The sequence below is a fragment of the Ictalurus furcatus genome, chromosome 8 (assembly GCF_023375685.1).
Source record: "Ictalurus furcatus strain D&B chromosome 8, Billie_1.0, whole genome shotgun sequence".
Lineage (NCBI taxonomy): Eukaryota > Metazoa > Chordata > Actinopteri > Siluriformes > Ictaluridae > Ictalurus > Ictalurus furcatus.
This window is the reverse complement of record NC_071262.1, coordinates 4,711,988-4,734,661: the sequence shown is the minus strand read 5'-3', so window position 1 is coordinate 4,734,661 and position 22,674 is coordinate 4,711,988. Positions and strand designations below refer to the sequence as shown.

Genomic DNA, 22,674 nt, shown 5'->3' with positions numbered 1-22,674 from the left:
AGTATTTATTACAATGTTGTCAAATTGCTTACCAAGGTCATGTACCACCTTTTTCAGTTCAAACACACACACACACACACACACACACACACACACACATACACACATGGTTCACAAGTTTAAATTATGCAACTACACTAGCAACAGAATATGTTTAAGGAACTTTACTGGATTATTATAAAACTAGGTCCTTAACCAAATGGTATTTCTGGCCATCAGACATCTTGCGCACACTCTCTAAGATTTCTTCAATTGATTTCGTGGCCCGAATGAAAAATCCTAGATCATTAAACATCTCCTTCTCCTGACCTTCAATGACGGGGTGTGGGTCCTCTTGACCTTCCCTGAGCTGTTGCATATCACCTTGACCTTCCCTGAGCTGTTGTGAATCATCTGTAAATATACAGTATAGGCATTGGTCAGTGATGTTGTGTGGAGTGCATTCAACTGTTTCATTATCTGAAATAAGCTTGTATATTATTTGACAAATCCCAAATTCACATGTCAGACCTATTAAGGTAACAAATGTTTTTTAAGTGTATTTGTTTCTAATTCTGGAACTTTGGCAGTCGGGGGGGGGGGGGGGGTCTTCGTTTGAACTACCCGAACTCCCCCTGTCTACGGGCATGTTCACTCAGTCACTTGTTATAATGTGAACCCCATAGTCTTATTGGGAATAACACACATAGAAACAGCATTTTTGAATATGAAGGTTTGTGGCCTAAGAAGTGAAAAAAAGAAAAAGAAAAGATTAAAGTAATAATATGCAAAACATAAAAAAAAGGGTCAGTTTCAGTTCAGATGCTTAAAAACACTGCTCACTATGACTCACTGTCTGATAATCAAGAAAAATAATAAAACTACATACCTTCCAACACCAGAGTGATTTTATATACAGCATTTGCATTTGTTCACATGCGGTTCGACAAAATGACACTTGTTTAGGTAATGGTGGTGGATATTATTAACAAATACCGATGTTGTTATAGGAGCTATAGTTATGGTTTAGTTATTACAGTTCTAACACTAAGTGACGGGTTGAATAGATATAACATCATGACAGGAACACTAATATTTCATTTATCATAATTCTTTATGTTTGACATCGATTATTCATCATTTAAAGCTCGATCATTTTACACATAACAGTACGTAGAATTATCAGCTCACATCTAACCACAAATGTAATAAAGTGGGAAAATGTGTTCAGAGTTAAAAAGAAGTTCAAACACTGTGTGCCTGAATAACATAAGTATTCTAGACACAAGTGGTATGTGCTTCAAGCAGTCAGGGTTATGAAATCAAAACAGACAGAAACACACCCTGATTATTTCTGTATGTTGTGGTGTAAAAACATAAACATTAAAAATTCATCATTAAGTTAGAATTTCTTCCTTTGTAAGGGAAATAGAGGTAGACAGACAGACAGAGAGAGAGAGAGACACACACACAGAGAACGAGAGAGAGACAGACAGAGAGAGAGAGAAAGAGAGACATACAGACAGATAGACAGACAGACAGAGACAAGCAGTGAGACAAAGACAGCAAGAAACCAAGAGCGCCGTGGTCTATGAGAACGACAGATAAAAAAGGGAGAGAAAGGAAGAAAAACAGAATAATTTCAAAAGTGTGAGAGGCTGATAAAACTGATAGAAAGGCTGAGTGAAATACCCTGAGGGATAGACAGATGTATTTAAAATAGTTCAGAGACCTAAGAGATAGAAAGAGAAAATGAAGGAGAGATAGACAGAGAGATGGACAGAGATAGATTGATTAGGGGAAAAAAGGTGATAAAAGTACTGAAAGTCAGCGTGTGAAAGAGACTGGAAAAGTGAAGGGGGGGAAGCAATGAGGCAAAGACATAAAAAGAGATAGATGGGAAGAAAAACAATGTCGATGAAAACTGATACAAACTGATCGAAAGGCTGAGTGATAGACAGATGTATTTAAATTGGTTGAGAGAAACCTAAGAAATAGAAAGAGAAAATGAAGAAGAAAGAGAGAGAGACAGACAGACCAGAGATTAGGGGAAAAGGGTGAAAAAAGGACTAAGAGAGTGTGTGAAAGTGGAGACTGAGATGGTGAAAGAGAGAGACAGGCCAGAGATTGGGGGAAAAAGGTGAGAAAAGGACTGACAGACAGTGTGTGAAAGAGAGAGAGAGAGAGAGAGAGAGAGAGAGAGAGAGAGAGAGATGAGCCTGTTATTAGTGTTTCTTTTTAACTGTAGGAGACACAGGGAGCTGTAGATGTTGCTGTGCTCCAATGCATTTGAAAGGTTAGTGAACAGCGACCCCTGGTGGGCTTGGATTTCGGTTGCATATCCCTAGTTATTTTGTCATAGAAATTCGAATTAGGCTCTCAAGAAAACAAAGTTAATGATTCCTTACGATTACGATTGATCATTTATTAAACACTGGGCTTTATCATATTGGTTTTTGTCGCCGTTTTATAGATAAACAGCAATCCTATTCATAACATAGCACCATTATTATGCCATAATGTCACTATAACGCATGGCCTCTCGTGGCTTATTGCACCGCATTACCTGTCACGATTAAAACTTTTCACCGTGTTTCACCGTTATTCAGTGTTATGAGCTGTAAAGTGTGGCCTCAGCCTCAGCCCGCTGTCTGCCGCCGGAAAGGCGGAACCGGGTTTCCAGCTAACGGCTCGTCTCGCGCCCTGACACGCAATTGGGCGGATAAGCGCGACTCGAGCGCGTGTGGGCTGTTTTACCATTTCAAACTGCACGCGGGCGGGATTTTCTGTTTGCTCAATTCGTGATGAGATCCTTCCCCCTGCTGCGACTGTCGGGATCCTGAAGCAGCGTGAAGACTCGTTACTGTAGGTCACAATTTGCATGTGAGAAAAGCCTTTCCTATGGGGAACCACGAGTCATCATCCCTGTTTCCCCAGCAGCTGATCTCCTCAAACCGAGCGTGTAGAGCTGAATCCCAGACCTCCATCCCAGGTTAGTCCTGCCTTCACTTTTAACCCATAAGTACTACTCTCACATCAAGAAATTAGTCTTAAGAAATTCACCCATTAGTCTAGTAAAAATATTCTGTACAGTTGAGGTGATAAGCTTACACATGGCTTGCAGAATCTGCAAAATGTTAATAATAATAATAATAATAATAATAATAATAATAATAAAAAGAGGGATCATACAAATTGCATTTAGTTTTTAATTTAGTGCTTCCCTGAATAAGCTATTTCACATAACATATATACATAACATATCTGTAAATATCTCCACAAGACACAATAATAACTGAATTTACACAGTTCAAAAGTTTACCCACGCTCGATTCTTAATACTGTGTGTTGTTCCCTGGATGATCGACGACATGATGTTTTTATGTTTTGTGATAGTTTTTTTGTGTGTGTGTGTGTGTTCATGAGTCCCTTGTTTGTCCTGAGCAGTTAAACTGTTCTCCACTGTTCTTCAGAAAATACATAAATAAAATCCTCCAGGTCCTGCACGTTCTTCGGTTTTCCAGCATCTTCGGCATATTTGAGCCCTTTCCAACAGCGGCTATATGATGTCGAGTTGAAATCCATCTTTTTGCACCGAGGACAACCGAGGGACTCGTACACGACTGTTACAAAAGGTGCAAACATTCACTGGTGTGCAGGAAGGCAACAGGATGCATTAAGAGCCAGGGGGGTGTAAACTTTTTGAACAGGATGATCGGTGTAAATTGTTATTATTTGGTCCTCTGGGAAACATGTAAACATCACATGTAGCTTCTGAAGGGCTGTTCTAAAGGAACAGAGCTTTAATAAGTACAATTCACATCTATCTATCGATCTATCTAGTACATAGTATATATGGTAAATATTATACAGTATACAGTAACATACTGTATTTAAAAAAATTGGAGTGCCGAGACTAATTCATATATTTTAGTTGTGATATGAGAATATGAATTCCTGCCAAATGGGTATGCTTACAAAGGTAGATTGGTATTGGTAAGCTTCGTCAGTAAGGGCATACTTTGGGCGTGTCAAATTCAAACAGCACTGCATGAAAGATCCTACACTTAATAATCTAGAACCCTTGCTATATATATTGCTTTATGTAGTCCTATTTAACGTCCGTGCATTGTCATGACTCTATACCTCATCCCACTGTATAACGTGCAGTATACTTACTGTATATAAGATAGTTATAGTGTGTGTATATATATGTATATATATATATATATATGTGTGTGTGTGTATATATATATATATATATATATATATATATATATATATATATATATATATACACGCTCTCGAGGAAGATGGTATTAAATGGCATATAACACTGCAATAGCAAATAAAGGGCACAGTTATTTGATTACTGAGACTGGAGTGAGACCTCATACACTTAAATGCCATATTGTTATTGTCTAAACTGGAGTAGCATAGCAAAGTCTCTCGTCTTTCTCCAAAAAGTCAGAACAAAACCAGATGAAATCTTTCCCATTTTCATGGGAATGTTTGTGCAGACTCTACATGTTGTCCCAGATATTTTTGGAATGGGACAGGAAGTATTACTCCCAGGATACTGAACCACTGGCTTCTGAGTTGCTAGAGCTGTCCATTCCCAGGACCTTTCCAGTTTGTGGGAACACTAGAATAGAAACTGTGATGACGTACTAGAGTGACATCTGACCCCTGAAATGCCATTCGCCTCTATTTTATTGACTTCATCAACCGAGATTAAATGTTTTAGGGACATTAGCCTTTTGTATGCATATCAGTAGTAAGCGCCTCTTTATTTTTGCATGTAGAGGTCATGGAAGTGAATACATTTTTGGTATTATCGCTTCTTTTTGCATGTCCCCAGTGGATTGGGCAATTCGGACTAAACAGTATTAATGGACTGGTTCAACTTGTCTTGTCACATTTATCCAGCAGATGGCATCTGTGATTCCGTGATGGTGCACAAAATGATCATCACATAATAGTTTTTACTAATATGGTTAGAAATAGTAAGTTTGAAGTAAGCCACTGTTCTTATTGCAGTCATAAATGTAATTCATGATATACTGATTTATCAGACTCTTATAAAACGTGTCTTAAATGCTAGAATTCATGTCTAGTTAGCTACTAAAATGTTTTTATAACCATCCCTAATGCTATAACACATTGAGTCATTGAGCTAAACCTATTGATATAGTCATATAGTCATTGATATAGTCAATCCTGAAAAGCATTGAACCAATCACATTCATGTGTGGGAGCAGAGCAAAAATATATTTATATCAGCAATCTTGCTAGGTTTGTACACCTGTATGAATGATATCAGGATAAAACCTATCACTGCAGTGTACTGTATTAACATATGGCAACTAACACACAATGCTTTTATATGGTAATATACACCCAAACGCTGTTGTTCATTTTAATTTAATCAACACTTCCACTTTGCTGACAGCACATAAATATTTAAAGGGACCCATGTTCTTCATGTGTATCTAAGCAAGTAAGGACGTAAATTTTATTTACGAAGCACATTTAACACAGCGAAGCTGACCAAAGTGCTGAACAGAGTAGAGAAAAGTAAAATAGAAAACAGAATAAAACCAAATAAAGACAGACAATAGACACTAGTAAAAAAAAATGGATTAAAATGCCTGGGAGAAATGATATGATTTCAGCCTCTTTTTAAAATTGGTAATACAAGGTGCGAGGCGGATGTCCAGTGGCAATTGATTCCATAAATGAGAGGCGGCGACTGAAAAAAGCTCCATCACCCTTAGTTTTTAAACGCGATCGAGGGACATACAGAAGAAACCTATCAGAAGATCTTAGAAATCTGTTAGATGAACGTGGTGTAAGAAGATCTTTGAGATAAGAAGGAGCTTGATCGTGAAGAGTTTTAAAGACAAACAGAATCTTAAACTGGATCTTATAAAATGGAACGGGAGCCAATGGAGCGATGCTAAAATTGGGGTGAAATGATCTTATTTCTTTGCCCTGATCAACAGCCTTGCAGCTGCATTCTGAACCATCTGGAGACGAGCAAGAGATGACTGAGGAAGACCCAAGTACAATGAATTACAATAATCTAATCATGATGTGATAAAAGCATGAATAACCTTCTCCAAATCTTGGAAAGACAAAAATGTTGTATGGCTCGGTTCGCCCTCATATGGGAGCGCCAAAGATTTGGCTCTGCTTTCCTAACAGACCTGTTTGACTAGACTCCCATCTGCAACAATTGATGTTGAATGTTTCCCAAGCAGATCAAGCCATTATTTTGTGATATGTCGAAACTGCATGTCAGGACTAGTTCACATGGTGTGTGAAAGTGATGCAGAAGCACACAGCGGCACGTGGTGACGTCTCGGCTCACTAGTATGTTAATGAACGTTAGTGACTTTGGTTTAGAGAAGTTCCAAAAGGAAGCGTCCTAGCGTACAATCCGTGCACTCTTCTCTTATCTCAAACTAAACTTCCTTTCATTGCAAAAAAGATTTCACGTTCAAAGGAGTCTCTGTTCTCATTTTTTCGTGGTTATAAAAACGGAGGACATGTGGTGTATTTTAGAGCATGTGCTTGACTCAGAGACACGAAGCTGCACGGGGCCATAAAAAGCATGCAGCATTGTGGATGGGATGGTGCCTTGAACTGAATTCAGCTCTCATCAAGCTTAATATAAACTACATCAGACGCATGTCCAGCTGAAGTAGACACTGAGCGAGGAGCATATGCCTGCTTACTGAGCTCACTGCTGGTTGTTAATAATGTAAAAGGATCCTTCGGGTTATTAGTTCCACTATCAGGGAGGAAGCTGCCATATTTACAGCTCTCAAAATAGCCTCCTCAGCCAGCACTCGTGCGGTATCAGTGCCCTCTTCAGAAGTGAGAGGCCACGGGAAGTGTCTCTACACACTACGAAGGGCGGAAAGCAGAAGGAAAGAATGGTACAGATGGACGGAAGCCAGCAGAAACTCAGGGGCTAGAGGTGAAAAGCAAAATAGCCAATCTTTCCCGTTAAATCAATCTCCAGTGGGGAAAGGTTATGTGATATGTTGTGGCCTAGACCTGATGGCTCATCATCCTTCAGATTTTCAATAGGCTAATTACTCTCAAGAAGCTCACTTGAGTTATTTTTTGATTCCATTAGCATGACTATTAACCAAAGTTCAAACTAAAATCTCCGTTTTCTTTGTTTAAAAATGTATGAGCCTTCCTCTGACTTTTTTTGACCTAATCTGAAAAAGACACATTCACAATGCTGTTTGTGTTGGAGCAGAGCTTGGGAGGAGAGAGCCAAAATAATCAGATGTAATCAAAAGAAAATCAGTGAGCTGCCTTGGGGTTTCCACTGGCGCGCTGACCTTGCCTCTGATCGCATCTGCCGGTGTGCAAGGTGTGCGGGATTCACCCTAGAACATATACAGCACAATATCCCTATTACTGTTAATTCACACAATAGGTATTGTGTTTCTTCTAACGTCCTAGGAGGATTGTGCTCGCTACATTAGGATCCGTTATTTTTTGGAAGACCTACGCATGAACTGACCTTTTGTATTTGATTTACATGTATTGGTCGAGGAGAGAATAACCTGAAAAAGGGTAACAAATGATGTATTGGACAGGAGTGATTCATACAGAGCTTTCATCACCTTCATTTTTAATACGTGAGATTTAAGAGTCGATGATTTCTATGTCAGAATGCCATAATAGATTTTTTTTATTTGATGACTTCTACATTATCAAGTCAGTACAAAAAAACATTTTAGATTCCCAAACATTAGTTTTTCTAGCACAAAATTAAATGTTACAGAAAAATGTTTGTATGTCATTAAAGGAAAGCAGCGTATTACATAAGAAAAAAAAATTCACAAAAATACTCTGCTCTTATGGATATCAAACAATTGCAAACACAACACAGGTTTATCCACAAAGAAAAATATCTTTGTTAAATATATGTGTGCCACAATTAGCACCCTTTTAGTCAATACTTTGTGCTACCTCCCTTTGCCAAGATAACAGCTCTGAGTCTTCTCCTATAATGCCTGATGAGGTCGGAGAATACATGGCGAGGGATCTGAGACCGTTCCTTCATACAGAATCTCTCCAGATCCTTCACATTTCGAGGTCCATGCTGGTGGACTCTCCTCTTCAGTTCACGCCACAGGTTTTTTGTGGGGTTCAGGTCAGGGGACTGGGATGGCCATGGCAGGACCTTGATTTTGTGGTCAGTAAACCATTTTTGAGTTGATTTTGATGTATGTTTTGGATCATTGTCCTGCTGGAAGATCCAACCACGGCAAATTTGAAGCTTTCTGGCAGAGGCAGTCAGGTTTTCATTTCATATCTGTTGATATTTGATAGAGTCCATGATGCCATGTATCCTAACAAAATGTCCAGGTCCTCTGGCAGAAAAACAGCCCCAAAACATTAAAGATCCACCACCATATTTAACCATGGGCATGAGGTAATTTTCCATATGGCTACCGCTGTGTGTGCCAAAACCACCTCTGGTGTTTATTACCAAAAAGCTCTATTTTGGTTTCATCTGACCATAGAACCCGATCCCATTTGAAGTTCCATTAATGTCTGGAAAACTGAGGACACTCGAGTTTGTTTTTGGATGAGAGTAGAGGCATTTCTCTTGAAACCCTTCCAAACAACTTGTGGTGATGGAGGTGACTTCAGATTGTAGTTTTGAAGACTTTCTGACCCCAAGACACAACTAACTTCTGCAGTTCTCCAGCTGTGATCCTTGGAGATTTTTTAACCACTCGAACCGTCCTCTTCACAGTGCGTTGAGACAATATAGACAGACGTCCAATTCCAGGTTGATTCATAACATTTCCAGTTGACTGGAACTTCTTAATTATTGTCCTGATGGTGGAAATGGGCATTTTCAATGCTTGTGCTATTTCCTTATAGACGCTTCCCATTTTGTGAACCTCAACAACCTTTTGCAGCACATCACAGCTATATTCCTTGCTCTTACCCACTGTTATGAATGACTAAGGGAATGTGGCCTATGTGTTACCTCATGTTTATACCCCTGTGAAACAGGAAGTCATGGTTGAACAATTTCCTGTTTCTAGTCACCCAGGTGTACTAAATATAATGAAAACCATTGTAAAATATCAATGGGAATATACTTCAAATATATTTTTCTGATGTGAATTCATGGACTGCCAATCATTTTTGCACACATGTATTTAACAAAGATGTTTTTTTTTTTTTTTGAGAAACCTGTGTTGTGTTTGCAATCGTTTGATATCCATGAGAGCAGAGTATTTTTGTGAATTTTTTGAACAAAAGATCACACGGCTAAACAATAACGACAGCCTGAAGGAGTATGAACCCAAAGTGCACTGTTATGAGTCTAAAAATAGTGCCCTTCTATGATATGAGGAGCCAAGGAAAATATTCGCAGTGTGCACATAGCATTAAACAGCATTATTTCATAATTTGTGATGTTTTGCATGTTTTACACAATAAGGCTATGTAAAAAAAAATATAGATAGCAAAGAAGTGAATACAGTGTCACTATAACAAATCCAAGGATGTTGATTCAGGTGCAGGCTTTCTTTCTTTCTTTCTTTCTTTCTTTCTTTCATTCTTTCTTTCTTTCATTCTTTCTTTCTTTCTTTTTTAACAAAGTGTAAACTGAACAAAAACAGTCAATGCAACATTGAAAAAGCTAGAAAAACAAGAAAGGGTACAAACCAATAATCTAACCAAGAGACCACAGTAGCGGACAACTAATCACATCACTACAACACAGTACAATGCCAATTCCAAGTGACTAAAAAGGGAACACACAGAACGTATAAAAGGGAGCAAATCAAGGGAAAAACAAGACAGGTTTGGACAAGGAATCAGCAAAACAACCAAGGAAGACATTCAAGCTATAAGAGAGGTTGCCCTCTGGCGATGTGGTCGATGTGACTTTATGAGTTACTACATAGCGAAAAAGTTAGCCATATATTAGGTGTAAAACATGTTAAAGTCTATAAAATGTCTTCAGTATTATGAAAAGTCCCCAGTGTATAGCCATATAACCGTCTGTCAAGAACGAGGTCACATGCGTAAATAGGGGTTTAGTTGTGTCTGTTGATTGTCCATCTTCATCAGCAATGTATCCAAAACAGTGCTGAAAACCTCACTCCTTGAAGCCATCTTTTCTACAACACGGTCACAGGTGTGCTTTTCTGTGTCTCTTTTCTATCAATCTTAAGAGTAGTTTGCAAATAAGATGTTTTTCTGAGTTATGGATAGATGAAATGTAGAACATTTTGGATGACTGAAATGAGCTGAGAAGATGCTGTTTAGAGCAGATGCCACTGGGAAAAAGCTTTTCTGGGGCAGGGGCTGAACGTAGGATGTCATGTGGGGTCCTCTAGTCATCATTTTTTAATCTGACATACTTCAGATACGACATACATATGGTCTTTTAGGGGGCAATGTTGTCATGTAAGTTCTAGTTCATGCTTTACGTGCACACTGTCCTAGATCACGTTTAGGTTTATTGAACTGAAAGTCAAACATCAGTTGTGAAGTCACTCGTGGATTTATCAGCACATGAACCTGATCAATGTCTTTCATCATGTTCTACCTTGAGCCAGTAAATAATCAGTGAGTAGAACAGTAGGTTAGCCCATAATGTAGCCCATAATGTCTCGACCTGTCTAAGAGCCTTATAGCCAGTCTCCACAGGGGGCCCATTCGCTTTGGCAACAGCTCACTGGGTGTTGCTAACCTTGTGCAGAGATGCCACAAAGCTCCCTGGGCTAGTTTGAAGCTGGTATTAAAATAGCACTTGACAGAGGACAGAGCAGCTGGGCATGGCTATATGTGTGTGTGTGTGTGTGTGTGTGTGTAACATCAGTATAGCTACTACATTTAACATAGACGTTTGAACGGAAAATGCATTGCTATTTTAATCATCCAATTTGAACCCTATTGAACACCAACCTTAGTGGCCCAAAAGTCCTACAAATGTTTCAGCCTTGTTAGACTTTACAAGAACATGCTCAGTACTGTCACTCTGTTCATGTGAGGCTTCACCGACTATTAAGTGTGAGGGTGCCATACATTTTCCAAAAACTATTTAAGAACACTGTTTATACAGTATTTGAGAAATTATTGTGTGAAAATAAAACTACACAGCGTCCTCATATGCCAAGGCTCAAAATATTACTTAGTGTGTATGTTTATAATATTCATATAATTTTCATGAAGGGTGCTGATATTTCTGGAGTTGACTGTAATTGCTGTAGATAACATCGGTGTAGCAGGCAGCAGGGAAATGATCATTCACCAGAATATTGGGAGTTGCAAATACCAGAACTTTCAAAAACCCAATGTTGAGTAACACGTTAAAGAATTAGTTGCCCAGCTACATGTATGGTTTCAAATTTGCCTTCTTTGTTAAGTCACTTTAGGTTCAGTCACATTCCAAATGACCAAATGTGGATGGTTCATGGGTGCACGGGGGCTCAGTGGTTAGCCACCAATGTGCTGCGGGGGTTTCCTCCGGGTACTCCGGTTTCCTCCCCCAGTCCAAAGACATGCATGGTGAGCTGATTAGCATGTCCAAAGTGTCCGAAGTGTATGAATGGGTGTGTGAATGTGTGTGATTGTGTCATGTGATGGCTTTGTACCCTGTCCAGGGTGTACCTCGCCTTGTGCCCCATGCTCCCTGGGATAGGCTCCAGGTTCCCCTCATCATCATCCATGGATAGATGGATGGATGTATGGTTCATCGAATCTTAACCATGAATACTGTTCGCTTTTGTGTGACTGTGCAGAATTGCATCTTTTTTTCTTTCATACAGGGCAAAGAGTTCTTAAGCAATAAAGACTGACTCATTTTAGAAAACAGCCTACAGCATGATGAGATGTTGCAGACATGGCAAGCGGGGTTGCCTGGCCTCTGACTGGATTACTGAAAGATTGAATTCACCTCTCATTAATCTCAAATTCATATGGCTCTCATTAAATCTTACAATGCGTAAGCCCTGTTTAAAACACATGGCTACATTCCACTGGTTTGCAGAAGCGGTGGTTCCTGAAACAACAGTGTAACATTTCTTGATATTTTTGTGTTAAGTTCCCTCAGACGTACCCAGTCACCATTCACACATTTGGAACCTCATGCAGTTTTACAGTGGTGTTTTTTTCCCTCTATGATAGTCAGCAGAACATAATTCATTAATATGAGTGCTGGGATCTGTGTTGTATTAAGTTGTTGGCTGCCACTTGTTGTTTGTGTTGAGTCTTACAACAGGGTGCCCCTTGACCTTAAGAGGTCAAGTCCCTTTGGCCTCCTGGTTGTACTGGTGCCAGTCTTATGGACAGTAACTTAATCAAACAGATTATAGAATAAAAATGGAAATATAGTCTTGTAAACCAAATACATATACTGAATAGTACTCGGTATGAGGGTTGATTGAAAAGCTGGATTGGTATTGCATCAGAATTGGCTTCTTATCTGTACTGATGGGCTGATACATTGTATGTCGTGAATGTGTGTGTGATTTTAAACAACATGGGTTATTTTGCATCAGCCAATACAGCAAGCTCTGATATTCTTTTCATATTGAAAATGGGAAAAAGTAGAATCAGTGCACGCCGACTTAATACACAGTAAACGAGACATTTCTGTCCTCATATTGTAGATACAGTTCATTGCTCATATTATTCGCCCTGGCAGTCCTTTTAAGCTACTGACAGCTTTCATCAGTCATTCCATTATGTAATCACATCAACCTTGCTAGAAGGAAAGTGCTTGTATTCTTTAAAAACACACAGCACAGCAAAACTTCCTTCCATTCAAGAAAAGATCACTGATCTCTTTAAAAAGTGGTACATTTACATTATTTAGAGCTGGTAGATAATAATAGCAGGGGTCGTTAATAATAGTAGCGGTCTCGGTTTGCCTGCAATCTTCTGGCATTTGACCTAAGGGCTTTGTGAGGCAGCTGAAACATTGATGCTATTTTGTGATTGTTCAGAAGGCCGACGACATAAGAAACTTCGCACGGCATGTCAAGTGCATTCTCTATTGTCTCTATTGTCCATAATTTTAGTCATTAAAATATGTTTTTAAATAGTAGCCTTAAAGTCTAAACTTGTAATTAGTTCGTACTTTACTGATGTTATGATTGAATTTACTAGAAATATTATTAAGTGTGTGAGAAACGTTAAAGGGACGCTCATACAGTGTATGATGGTTTTCTTAGGATTATAACGAATCATCCACTAATAGTGCCTACTATTAATACCAGCTAAAGAGTGTGTGTAGAAATGTTTTATTTGGCTTGAAAAGCCCGTGCCATTCTGTCAGTGAACGTTTGTTAATTTTATGCATTTGGCCTGAAAAGCTGCTCCTCAATTACTGGTGTGTTACCAGAGCCAAATCTCTTTAAACTAAACAGGGATTCACTTCTAGAGAGCCACTGCTGGCTGGTGTTCGTGTTCAGCTGTAAGCTAAAAATGAAAAAAAAAATTGCAGCCAATTACTAACATGTTGCCATATTGTTTTTATTCAATGACGTTCATGTTCATATATATATATACATATATGAACATGATTCAATAAAAACAATATGGCAACATGTTAGTAACTGTATATATATATATATATATATATATATATATATATATATATATATATATATATATATATGTGTGTGTGTGTGTGTGTGTGTGTGTATATATATATATATATATATATATATGTGTGTGTGTGTGTGTGTGTGTGTGTGTATATATATATATATATATATATATATGTATATGTATATATTTATTTATATTCTACAACGCTAATTCCAAAAAAGTTTGGAACAGTATTGAAAATGCAAAAATGCAAAAAAAACAACCAACAAAAAGAGTTCAATTCACCCTGTACTATATTGAAAACACATTTATGAACACATTATTTGTGGTTTTACTTTGTGAATTTAATTTATTTTTGAAAATATACACTCATTTCAAATCCGATGACTGCAACACTCTCCAAAAAAGTTGGGACAGCCGACTGTTTACCACTATGTAACGTCACCTTTTCTTTTAATAACACTTATTAAGCGTTTGGACGCTGAGTGAAGACACCGGTTGTTTTAACACAAGTTTAGCAAGTGGAATTTTCCCCCATTCATCCATTATGCATTTCTTCAGCTGCGCAACTCTACGGGACCTTCGTTGCCTTATTTTGCGCTTCATAATGCGCCATACATTCTCAATGGTCGACAGGTCAGGATTGCAGGCAGGCCATGCTAACACCCGCACTCTCTGCTTACACAACCATGCGCTTGTAATCTGGGCAGAATGTGGTTTGGCGTTGTCCTGCTCTGGATGGCAGCATATGTTGCTCCAAAATGTGTATATGTCTTTCCGCATTAATGGTGAACTCACAGATGTGCAAGTTACCCCTGCCATGGGCACTGACACGCCCCCATACCATGACAGATGCTGGTTTTTGGACCTGACGCTGATAACAGCTTGGATGGTCCTTTTCCTCTTTGGCTCGGAGAACATGATGGCTGTTTTGTCCAAAAGCTGTTTGAAATGTCGACTCGTCAGACCACAAAACATGATTCCACTGCGCTACTGTCCATCTCAGATGAAACCGAGCCCAGAGAAGTCGGCAGTGCTTTTGGACAATGTTGCGGCTGTCCCAACTTTTTTTGGAACGTGTTACACGCATCAATTTCAAAATAAACGTTTACGTTCCAAAAACTGTGCAGTTGATTAGGTAAATAACTCACCTCCCCTCTCTACCCCGTCTTTACACTGTGTGACCTGGTCATAACCTGCTGTTACTGTACAGATAATACAGTTTAATACTGTGGTAGATTAAGCAACAATGCACTGATTGGGGAAAAAGTCTTACAGGGAATGATGAAGAAGTAAAGTAGAATGGTAGCACCAAATGGTTAACCACAAGAAATCCAGCAGACCTTCTCCTAACTGCTGACATACTTTTGGGATTATCACCCCATACCACATCTCCTTGGCACCATTTAGAAGTCACATTTAAAGAGTTGATGCTGGGATCACAATGCTCCAAATGAACTGTGCTGTAAAAATGTAATGATGTCCTTGTGGCCTTGTGTTTTCTTTTAACAGATTCATTAGTTGATATTTACCACTGAACCACCCCATCACAGCAGTGCACTTTAGAGTCATTATGGTGTAACTGCACATCTTTGTACTAGTCTCATATATATATATCATTCTTTTTTTTTTGTGGGGGAGTACATATCTGAAATATCTGAACCATGTTTTTTATTTTACAATCCAACTCTAATGACTGCCCTGTTCTTTGTCTAATTCTTGTTTTATTGCTGACGTGGTTTTAGCATCCCATGGCCTTTTTAGGTACGTATATAACTAAGCCTTCACAGGCATTCTGGGCAACATATCCATCTTGAGAGATGGTATAGTTTTGTCTTTGTTCATTCATAGGAGACATAATAATAACAAATAAATCCAGATGGGTAATTTCTATTACACTTAAGATGGCCGTCTAAAATGAACATACACAAACTGCTCAAGCACTCTACTACTCTAGAGAAGGAACAACGACAAAAAACAAACCCAAACAAATATCACCGTGCAAAAAAGGCAATGTAAAATACCAAACTGTAATTCCAGTATAATATTGCTAAAGAGCTAGCGAGCTGCTTTTGATGTATGTAGGTGGCTACTGTTAATCTATACTAATACTATGCTTATACTTTAAGCTGTAAACAATTCTGTGATATTTCAGGCTGCATTTGTTACAGAAATAGAATAGAATCGATTTTTTACAAGCATTTTCTGCCAAGTACCGATACTGGATATTGGATCAGTGCCTTCTTTATTTACGGTCTCATCTAGATGTAAAAAAAAAAAATCAATAAATAAATAAATAAAGGAGAAATGATGTTCTCTTAAAATGAACCATGCTTTACTATTAAGAATAGATTAAAGAGGATTTTTTAAAAATATATATATAACAATATGTTAGGGCAATTCCATGCAACTGTCACCACTACCATGGAAAAAAGAAGGAAAATCAAATCATTTTTGCGTATTTAGTTCTATATTTACCTGCTCTGATTGAAGGAAATGGTATGATTCATCCAGTAAAAGAGGAGCACACATAAAACACAATGTTTCACCCAGCCACACTGCACTGTTTTAAGAGAGTGAGCACGAGACCCATATTATTATTATTATTATTATTATTATTTATTTATTTATTTATTTTTTACCTAATGTTGTCTGCAAGTTGTTTTGAGAGTTGACTCGAGGAGATTCCTGCTTCATTTTAGTTCCCTCTTACCCTTGTTTCAGTTTTGATTTTGATCCATGACACAATAATGGAAGATTTCTTAGTATCTACCAAAACAATCACTACGGTTAAAGCTGCACTTTGTTGTTATTTAAAAACTTTTCATATATTCTCTATTTTGATTTCATTATACGCTCACCATCCACTATATTAGGAATACCTGTATAGCCAAGAACAGGAGGCTACAGTGGGCACAGGCTCACTTACACTGGACAGCTGGACAGAGATTGGAAAAAGACCATGCGCTGTTTGTCCAGTCTTCAGCTGTGCCGTTTATTTGACCTTGTGCTCACTGTAGCTTCAGATTCCTGTTCTGGATGATTGGATAATTGCACGAATGTGCATGGGTACAGCTGTTTCTATTAAAGTGGTGAGTGTATTTTTATTAAGCTTCTGGCCAGACAGTTTGTATTTCAGAATTAGTTTAACTGCTACATTTATATCAGTGGAATTGTCTGCGTATGCTGGACATTTCTTTCCATTTCAGTGCAATAACCTGTTTCTCAAATGCTTGGTTGGAATGAAAACCTGCACACACACCGGCCTTTTTCCGGATAAGATTGGACACCCCTGATATAGACACTGATTGGGCTACAAAGATGTTCTCTTCTCTGTTGACCCTTCTTTTTGATGCAGTATATATCTACCCACACTGTACCAAACAATGTTTTTGTGCCTTTCAGCAACGTAAGCATCAATAATGAAATAAGATCAATATATGTTCTGTGTCCTGCTAGATATGTGGTCTCTTGGACAAAGGACAACACGTTTGTTGTTTTCTTTTTACATGGTTACGTGCATTTCCTTACACTTAGGTAGCTGTGCATCCGTTTGTCTTGCCAGACAATGCAAGCACAATAGCACAGCTGGAGGAAATGAGGCCAGTGGTCTACATCTGTTAAAGACACAACCCCCCCCCCCCCCCCCCCCCCCCCCCCCCCCGTTCTGAGACCTGTTGGCAGTATCAGCCATGGAACGGGAAAAGAGTCACCACTCAGTGCAAACTTCTCCCCATATTTCTTCTTTTACTATGTCAGGCTTCATGTAGTGTTATTGGCTGTTTTCAGCTATTTTAATACTGTTACAAGCCAAGATTGACCTCCAGTGAGTCGAGCATGTCATCTTACGTCGATTCGTGTAAGCAGATCGCAAAATGTAGGCAACACAGGCGCTTCATGTACATTTCTGTTAATGCTTGTTTCAGTGTGAGATAACAACAAGTGATTATTATTATTATTATTATTATTATTATTATTATTATTATTGGTGGAACTTATTCTTCAAATAATTTTCCATTGTACAACTTTTAAGAAATCACATGCATCGAGTTTCTTCAGAGTTCTTCACACTGCAGCAATTTCTGTATTCTGCTCTATTGATTCAATCGGTATCGTAGGCTGGTGCTGGCCTTAAATCTGAAATCAATATTGGCTCGGATTTGAAAGATTTATTTATTTTATTTTGAATCAGCAATGTATTTTATGACACGGGCGTGGCATATATCATGCACGTGAACACAGGACACAACTTTTCGTAATGCGCGTTGCCATCACACCTACGACAACAAAAGCGACGACGAGTTGCCTCGGTTACTCTGAGGATGTCAGAACCGGTTCAGGATGGGGTATCAGCTTCTACTCAGACTTCTGATTTCAGTATTGTATCGAAAAAGGGAAAATTGGATCAGGACATAACTAAGTTATATTTAAAAAAAAAAAAAAAAAAAAAACATTAGACGGATTTGCTGTTGTTGAATTTCCTACAGACAGTATTTCAATCGATAACTACTCTATAAAGTTTTTGTATTGACTAATAGAAATTATAACACATGGCCTTGCTTTTGCTCAGTCAGTAAACAAGTCCTATATGTACTTCTTATAAAATAATGGGATCAAATAGCAAGTCAGAATGAAGTCATGTTGCATGGATTTCTTTTGCTAATTAGATTTAGAAAATAAATTCTACTTGAGGTTTTTGCACATGTGTCTAATGAAAACGGTCCTCTCAGAGGGTGCTTATGACTCACTTTGCCATTAGATCTGCTAGTTGGGGTTTTGGACAAAAGTTCCCCACCACTCAGACAACCACATGCAATCCTCCCAATCGGCCATCTGCTTAGCATTTCAGCAGTGCCTTGGAAACCGAGCAGAAATCAGACGACTGCAAATCTAACACTTTGCAGTCCAAAGACGATATGATAGGGCAAGCTTTCTAGCACGTTCTGGCAGCTTCATCCCTCAGAAAAGCATAGTGCTTCTTTAGCAATGTAATTTTTTTTTATTCCATTGGATTCCAATGTATTGCTTTGTTCCATTTAGTCTTTTTATAAATGTATTTATTTATTTATTTATTTATTTATTATAAAAAGCATTTGCTTTCAATGTGTATTCATGTGAATCCTATTAACAAGGATTTTGACCCCTGTCTATCAAAGACTTCCCAACATGTTTACAGTGATGCTATTAACTGTTCCCGGAGGAGAGCAGACACTAATGAATTTTGGGAAATGCTTAAAATTCAGGCCTCTATCAAGCATTTAATATGGTACCATTCAATGATAATGGAAACCATCTTCTCAGCATTATTGTGTGGGGATTGGTTATGTGTAGTGTTAAAGTAGTGCCTGTGGAGTTAAAAAGCATCAAATGAAACTCTGTAGGAGACCATTCAACTCTGCAGAAGTTAATTTATCGCCAGTGATTTTACTGTGTGTCTAATGAGTAGACTTGGATGCGCTGCTGTGCTCAGAGTCAGGACGCCAAACCCTCTTACTGCAGTCATAGATCTTTAAAGGCAGCTTATCAGCATCATATATCCTGTTACACTGGTGGTACAGCGTTGAACCACGAACAAACAGCTGCGATGCTTGTGATATATTGTTTACATCGTGGCCAGTACTGTGGTCACAATCGCTGCGTTACGTGTACTTCCTGTGTAATCCCCATGGCCACTGCCGCCCTTTCTTTTCAAACCATGACAAGGATGTTAAAGAATTTCAGTTCACTTAAGGGTTACAAGTGGAATCCTTTTTGGAAGCTAAGAATCCTTTAAAAATGCTTAAACAACTCTTCTATCAAAGAATGCATGAATGCCATGGTTCCCTCCTTTCTTTCTGTATGTATATGTGTATTTATTTATTCATTACAAAAGGCTCTGTCAAAAGACTGATTTATCCAGGCAAATAACAAATTAGGCAAACTAGGCAAATTTGTCTAGGTCATCTCTTGAATGGGCCGTCTTCATCAACTTCATCTTGGAATTTTGGAGCAGCTCACATGGGCCATATTTACAGAAAGACAGCACAGAAATTCAAATGTTTGCTAATGGAACATTTGTCTAATTTATAACAATGTGTTCTGCCAATATATACAGTGAAAGCCTAAAGAGAATGGTTTCCACTGATTTGCATGCAGTGCTGACAAACTTAGACAATCCCTAGGCTACAATTGGGAAGAATAATTGGAAATTAAACATTTCTTTGCTTTTTTTTTTCCCGCCAATTTTTCCACATCTGTGGCGAGTGCTTTGGTTTGCCCCAAGTAGAGACAGGTCATATTTCTCCCTATTAGATCAACCGGTATGGAGTGTGTTTAAAGCCATGAGACGTTATTCCATGTGTGTGAATATGAAAAGGGCACTGCTCTTGAAACTGTCTACGCACGCATGCTAGGTGACATACTGGGTTTATTGTGAGCATAGAGTCCCTGCAGACAGTTTGGACAGACGTTGGCCTGTGGCCGGCAATGATGGGCCCGGCCCGTTTGGACAGAGCTCCTCAGAGATGGTTTCAGCTCAGAAGACAGGAAACAGCTTGCAAAAGATCCCAGCAGTCAAGGAAGGATGGGCTGGGGGCTGGGGTGGGGAGCAGGGAATTTCCTCATAAAGGGCTTGTGTTATTCCCAAAAATGTCCACCATTCTTAACAAGCTTTTGGAGAGCATAAAACTTCAAACGTTACTTTTCTCTGTCATGATTTGCCCTTTAAGTTATTGTTAGCTGTTGTGTTTTAGAGCTCTCTGCTTGAAAGACTGTAGGTCTGTAGATCTTAGTAGGGGTTTGTCTCCATTCCAAAAATCCAACTATTAAAAGGCACTGCTGTTAGCAATTTCAGGGCAAGGAGCAAAAAGCCAACCCATGCTAGTTATGGTGAATGTGACACAGACGGTGTAACTTTAACAGCTGTGACGTGGACATACGTAACAGCCTGACAATCCACGAGAACTAAATTTGAGTGGAGATCCCAAATTTTCTGAGCAGCTCAGGCGTCAGTCTTAATCAAGCCTGTGGGGAGGGTGGTGATTGGAGTGGCACAACCTTGTTATGCAAGGTTACATTTGCTATCTGATTTGTTTCTTCCTGTAACATGAATTGTCACTTAATGACATTAATCTATTGGCTACTGATTTGGATTAGATCAAAATACAATGATACAATGCTTTTTATAAGCGTAAACCAGATGTGGGCCTAGTGGGTAGCGTTGTTACCTCATCTCCATGGTCCCTGTTTTGATCCTGAGCTCAGATTACTGTCTGTGAAGAGGTACACATTTTCAACCTGTGTTGTCCACGTGGGTTTCCTTCAGGTTATCTGGTTTCCTCCCAATGTCCAAAAAACATGTAGGTACACTGATTGACTCAGCTCAGTTGCCTGCCAGTGTTAATGAAAGCGTAAATGTGTGTGTGTGTGTGCATGGCACTCTGCAATGTATTGGCATCCCATCCAGGGTGAATTCTCTCACCTTGGACAAAGTGTTCCTGGGATAGACTCCAGAAACACTACGACCCTGGCCAGGATATAACCACCGCTGAAGATGAATAAATAATCTAGATATCACGGTAATGGACAAATCAACCTCTTACAGATGTGATTCGAGCTTACATTTGGGATGATAATTATGATGTGCAGCAAGGCTTCCAGGATATGGTTAACATTGATCATATTTATTTTTACTTACTGGCTCATTGAAATGCCTATTAAATAGAAGTGTAATGTGATGCCACTATGTGTATCGGTATGTAGCAGGTAGACTGTATAACGAAACAGTACTGATGTCCCACTGTCAAGACAAAGTCAGGACGAGCGCACATTTGCTTCTTCTTCGTTTTCTTACTATTATTATTATCCATCCATTTTCTGTACCGCTTATCCTACACAGGGGAGCCTTTGAGCCTAACCAGGGAACTCAGGGCACAAGACGGGGGACACCCTGGACGGGGTGCCAATCCATCGCAGCGCACAATCGCACACACATTTACACACCACGGACAATCTGGAAATGCCAATCAGCCTACAACACGTCTTTGGACCGGGGGAGGAAACCGGAGTACCTGGTGGAAAGCACAGGGAGAACATGGCAATTCTGTGCACACAGGGCGGAGGCACGATTCGAACCCCCAACCCTGGAGATACAAGGCAGACATGCTAACCACTAAGCGCACATTATTATTATTATTATTACTATTATTATTATTATTATTATTATTATTATTATTATTATTATTATTATTATTAGTAGTAGTAGTAGTAGTAGTAGTAGTGTGGGTGCATGGTGGATTAGTGGTTAGCACGTTCGCCTCACACCTCCAGCGTTTGGGGGTTCGATTCCCGCCGCTGCCCTGTGTATGCGGAGCTTGCATGTTCTCCCCGGGCTGCTGGGGTTTCCTCCGGGTACTCCAGTTTCCTCCCCCAATCCAAAGACATGCATGGTAGGCTGACTGGCATGTCCATAGTGTCCGTAGTGTATGAACGGGTGTGTGAATGTGTATGTGATTGCGCCCTGCGATGGATTGGCACCCCGTCCACTGTGTACCCCGCCTTGTACCCGATGCTCCCTGTGATAGGCTCCAGGTTCCCCATGACCTTGAAGTATAGAATACCGGTATAGCGGTATTGCACTGTGCTGTCTGAGTAGTTATATTATGGTTATCTGTGAATTTTTGTCTTTTCACCACTACTCCACAGCCTCATTTTTATATTCGAATGTAGCCATGACGATGACCAAACGACACCGTGCAGCTCCACAGTGCTTACTCTGGTGTGCAGTGCGTATTGCTTTAAAGTTGTGAGAAAGATTTGAAGGGAAGGTGCGGGGGAGGAGGCGGCAGTGCGCCAATAAGGGTGAACGGAGAGAAGAAGAGCTGCTCTCTCCATACTAGCACATGAAGATGAGAAGGAAAGACGCGGCGCTCCTCCTCAGCCTCATGAACACGCGCTTAGCGTTAACGGTGCGCTGATCTGCTCGTGACCTTCACTCGTAGATGGAAGTGCAGGGAAGAGTCAGGATCCACTTGTCGCAAGAGCAAACCGATCGCTCAGAGTAATGGGGAACAGTGCACCCAAACCGCTTACAGGTAAGAGGAG

The 22,674-nt window shown here is 39.4% G+C and overlaps 1 protein-coding gene across 4 annotated transcripts in view; it reads left to right on the top strand.

Moving 5' to 3' along the window:
- Positions 1–611: 611 nt before the first annotated feature.
- neurl1b (neuralized E3 ubiquitin protein ligase 1B) overlaps positions 612–22,674 on the top strand; it is a 37,774-nt gene continuing 15,711 nt past the window's right edge. For 2 of the 4 annotated variants that reach the window (XM_053630359.1, XM_053630358.1), the window contains exon 1: positions 612–2,971. In XM_053630359.1, coding sequence (XP_053486334.1) covers positions 2,881–2,971 — 91 coding nt within the window. In that variant the 5' untranslated portion in view covers positions 612–2,880. Of the gene's footprint in view, positions 2,972–22,333; positions 22,665–22,674 lie in introns of those variants that run through there. The other 2 variants (XM_053630361.1, XM_053630360.1) reach the window with 1 other exon arrangement.